At 44.4% G+C, this 4,126-nt stretch overlaps 1 protein-coding gene across 1 annotated transcript in view; it reads right to left on the bottom strand.

The window, feature by feature from the left end:
• Window positions 1–1,648: 1,648 nt before the first annotated feature.
• The window catches only part of LOC144475037 (uncharacterized), a 96,776-nt gene continuing 94,298 nt past the window's right edge, over window positions 1,649–4,126 (bottom strand). The window contains 2 exon segments of the mRNA XM_078190559.1: window positions 1,649–1,778; window positions 3,649–4,068. Of these exon segments, the coding sequence (XP_078046685.1) occupies window positions 1,649–1,778; window positions 3,649–4,068 (550 nt within the window).

The following is a 4,126-nucleotide window of genomic DNA, read 5'->3' as shown; positions in this document are numbered from 1 at the left end:
TTCAGTTGTTTCGTCTCGTCTATATGATCCGATGATGTGACATTTATATAGACTATGGTTTTCCTAGGGGACCAATGTTAATTGACTTTTCATGGTGCATTTCTGTGAAAAGCGCCAAGAATGCAAGCTTCCGAAATGAAAAATAGAGTCTCTAAAATGGCTGACAATTCGCCGACTTTGAATACGCGTACCTTTTCAACCGATGAGCTCCGTAAATTAAAACTTGCATTCTCGGCGTTCACTTTTTAACGCCTGTGAAAATGTACCATACAAAGTGGATAAATATTGTTCCCCCAAGGAAAACTTTGACCTCGATACAGTTAAAAATTATTATATTCAGTGAATAAATATAAGATATATGTAAAACATAATTAAACAATAATTATACAAATTCAATTATATAAATCCAAGTATTACCGAATTTAATTCTTATAATTCTGATTAATTTTTTAGCCGTAATAATTAGGCAGGGCTAGCAAAGAAATGCAGCTGACATTTTCATTATACTTCGAGAAAACAGTTTGCACGATAATTCGACGGTGTCCGCGCGGAGACAGTCGCGTCTCACTTAGAGCAAACTAAATTGGCATTGGCAACCGATCGAAACAGACGCAACCCAATGGGAAATCATCGTTCTACGCGGCGTATATCATCCTCCTCCGGTTCCATCTATTCCAATTAGGCGCGGAAAATCCTGGACCAGCCAGGGGATTAAAATCCTCGCGATTGAATAACCCTAAGCTCCGACGCGTGCTCGGTCGCTCGGAGCGAGTTCGACGTCGTCGTCGTCGTCGTCGTCGTCGTTCGAAACGTGAAATCATGCTCGCCCGTAGGACAGCGTTCGCGGTCCTTTCCAACCACTTTCCCACCATTATCGATTCGACGACAGATTTGTGCGAATTGCGATGATCATTCGAGAGCCTACGCAGCCGGAGACGGATCCCGGAGCTCGCGACGTCGTTGGTACCGTTCGCGGAACGATTCGAGAACCAATCGAAAGGCTCGGACGAATCGATTCCACGGCGGAGAGAACATTTGGAGAACGCTCGACGACTCTCTCGGGTCTCTCCTCTCGAGCGATGCTCGTTCGATCTCTCCGGCGATCTCTCTCTCGACCCGTTTGAGATTCGTCGCGCAGCCGTGGAACGGTTCCCGCGAGATCGTTTCTCCCGGCGAGAGCCGCCCGGGCCGTGCTTTAAATCATTATTAACATTTGCGCTCGCGGACAGCTGAATATTAACGCGGCCTCCCACGCCGCGTTATTAATATCCATTCTCGAATTCGTATCGCGTTACGTTCGAAACATCGCGCGGCCCGAGCGCAAACAAATCGCCGGAGAATTTATTTCCATCCGGCTCCCTCTCGCGCCACAGAACTCCGCTCCCGATCGTTCTCTCGCGCGCTCTTGCCGCGCGCGATCGCGGGAGAGAAGCGTAAACTTCGACAGAGAGGACGAGAGCGATCGTGTCAGAGTCGATCGGAGATCTGCTCGGAAGTTCGACCGTTTTCGTTGGATCCGCGAGACAGGATTCCTCTTCCTCTTCCTTTTCTTTCGCGGCTTTTAAAGAGGAACCGTCGTCGCTCGGCGGGGAACAGTCCCCGCGGTTCCGTTCCTCCCGTGTTTCGTTCGCCTCGATCGACAACCGGCTTACATCAAACTGCACAGAGAGATCCCGTTCTCGAACGCGGACTGCAACGCGGTCGTCTCCATGCAGAACGCGCCGTCCTCGTACATCGTCGCCAGTCTCTGCTGCTGCACTCGGCTCTCGCTCTGTGATCTGCAACGTGACAGGCACGGATAAATTCGTGCAGGGTTCCCTGCAGTCCCCTGCAGTTTTGCGGCATCGAATTATATTCTGCGGCTAATTCATTGGAAATTGAAGATGTCGGAAGATTTTTAACCCCTTGCACTGTAATAACGAGCCAGACTCGCGGCGAAGATTTTATGCAAGCTCTATTAACCCTTTGACTACTGTTGGCGCCTATTGGCGCCCGACACATGTTGGCTTCCTGGTACTGTAGGCGCCAATAGGCGTCCAGATCAAATTTTGCCTGTTTCGCCCGTTTATTATAACATTTCATTATTAAATATTATAAAAAAAAACTTAAAATTAATATTCACTTCAAGTAATATTGATCTAATGTAATAGAATTCGGTGTTTTGAATATTTTAATATAATTCTTCAGAAATGCGTGTCTAACGAAAAACTTTTTCCGTACCCAGTGGACGTCGCGAGTGAATTGGTATCGTACCGTACGGCCGATGCGTGTCAAAGTCTGCCGTAGCCAAAGGGTTAAATATGAATATTATCAATTTTTTCTACATCGAAATAAAAGTAAGTGCTTTCGTTATCAAAGTATAGGGACGAAGGTAAATAAAGACAATACAGGAAACAAAAATTGTTTGATCCTATTAGAAACATAATTAAGTACGAATAAGTGCTAATAAGTGCTTCCAAGATAGTGGAAGGGGTTAATGAGCAGAATAATTAGAGCGAAGAGAGAATCTGTGAATTAAAAGGAGCGATAGGCTAATTCAAATGAATATAATTTATTTTACTCAATAATTTAAATGGATTGAATAAGAAGTTGTTGTAGGGAATTTTTAACACATTGCACTTTGATTTTTGTTGCTGATGTGTTGATTAGCACTTTTTCATCCTTCATTTTTTACGTGGGAGGGCGAGACAATTTTTGTTTCTTTTATAATTATAGTTACTACCATTATTAAATTCTTATAACAGAAAAATCAAATTTTCTTTCAATTTGGATGAATTGAGTAGCACAGTAGATTATGTATAAAATTATTATCGTCTGATGCATTGTTATAGCACTAAGACAATGGAAATATAAATGTCTATATAAATATATGTATCTATATATAGTGGGAAACAAAATTGAGTTAATATATGTAATAATCGTATAACTTTTTAAAAACTGTTCTAAATAACTTGCATGTTCTTGTAAATATTAGAACTATTTCAAATATTTTGTACAATGACTCAAATACTTTCTTTTTCATTTTATTATCATTTGGAATAAAAAGAAATGCAAAAGAACTGTCGTTCTTATCTAAACCTATGATGAATATTAAAAAAATGCATTTTGGTGATTCTCGATACTTTATGTGCATGTCGAAATATTAAAATTTCCGACGCAAGTAATAATAAAATTTAAGAAAACTGTATTTCAGTCATTGCGTGATGAACTGGTCCATCTATTATTCACCGAAAAATTCAAGTAAATTAAACCAGCTTTAAGAGTTTGCTCCCCACCGTATCTACACATATAAGTATTTAAATATAGATATTTTAATGTCTCAATATAGATATTTTAATGTCTCAATATATATATCCCGATATCTCCAATCAGTAGAACTCCAACGAAATAACAAAAGGGTAGAAAGTGGGCCGTCAGCAAGGGGTAGCAATCGTTGGTGTCAGCAGGGATCTATCTTCGCCGAATGATCAGCGAGAGACTATCTTCACCGAATGGAGCCGTGTCTAGTAGGATAGTTGCCGAGACAGCTCGAGGCTCGCGTCTCCCAGAGGTGTCGTAGACACGTGGTCCCGGCGACCTAAATTATTAGTCGGCCCGGCGGCGGTTCGTGCCGAGTCGGTTTTCCCGCCAGGAGAGAGAGATGCTCACCTGGGAGGCATTGCCCTCGCGCGTTGTTGCGTCCTGACCTGCTGCTCCCTGGAGGCTTGCTGGTTCGACAGGTAGCTGGTGTCCCTGAGCACCGCTCCCTGTTGTTGCTGCTGATGCTGTTGCTGCTGTTGCTGCTTCTGCTGCTGCTGCTGCTGCTGATGGTGGTGATGGTGCCCGGCGGACCTCGTCGACTCGTTGTTGCTCTGCGAGAGCGACAGCTGGGCCAGGTACTGCAGCAGCTCCGGCTGACTCGCGAGAAGCTCGCGACGGCTCTGTGCCGACAGCGTCGTCGTTGTCGTCGACGTCGAGTCCGTCCATGGTGGCGGCGGTGTACGGGAACGCGACAACATGGCGTACTTGTGGTACAAGTACTCCTCGTAGGTCGGCGGCAGGCTCGACTGAAAGCAGAAGAGCGCGGCCCTTTGATTGGAGATCCGATAAGCGACGTGAATGCGTGAACTCGATATTCGCGGACAAT

This window comes from Augochlora pura, chromosome 9 (genome assembly GCF_028453695.1).
Source record: "Augochlora pura isolate Apur16 chromosome 9, APUR_v2.2.1, whole genome shotgun sequence".
Lineage (NCBI taxonomy): Eukaryota > Metazoa > Arthropoda > Insecta > Hymenoptera > Halictidae > Augochlora > Augochlora pura.
The sequence above is the reverse complement of the archived record's forward strand: the minus strand, read 5'-3'. Positions and strand labels throughout refer to the sequence as shown.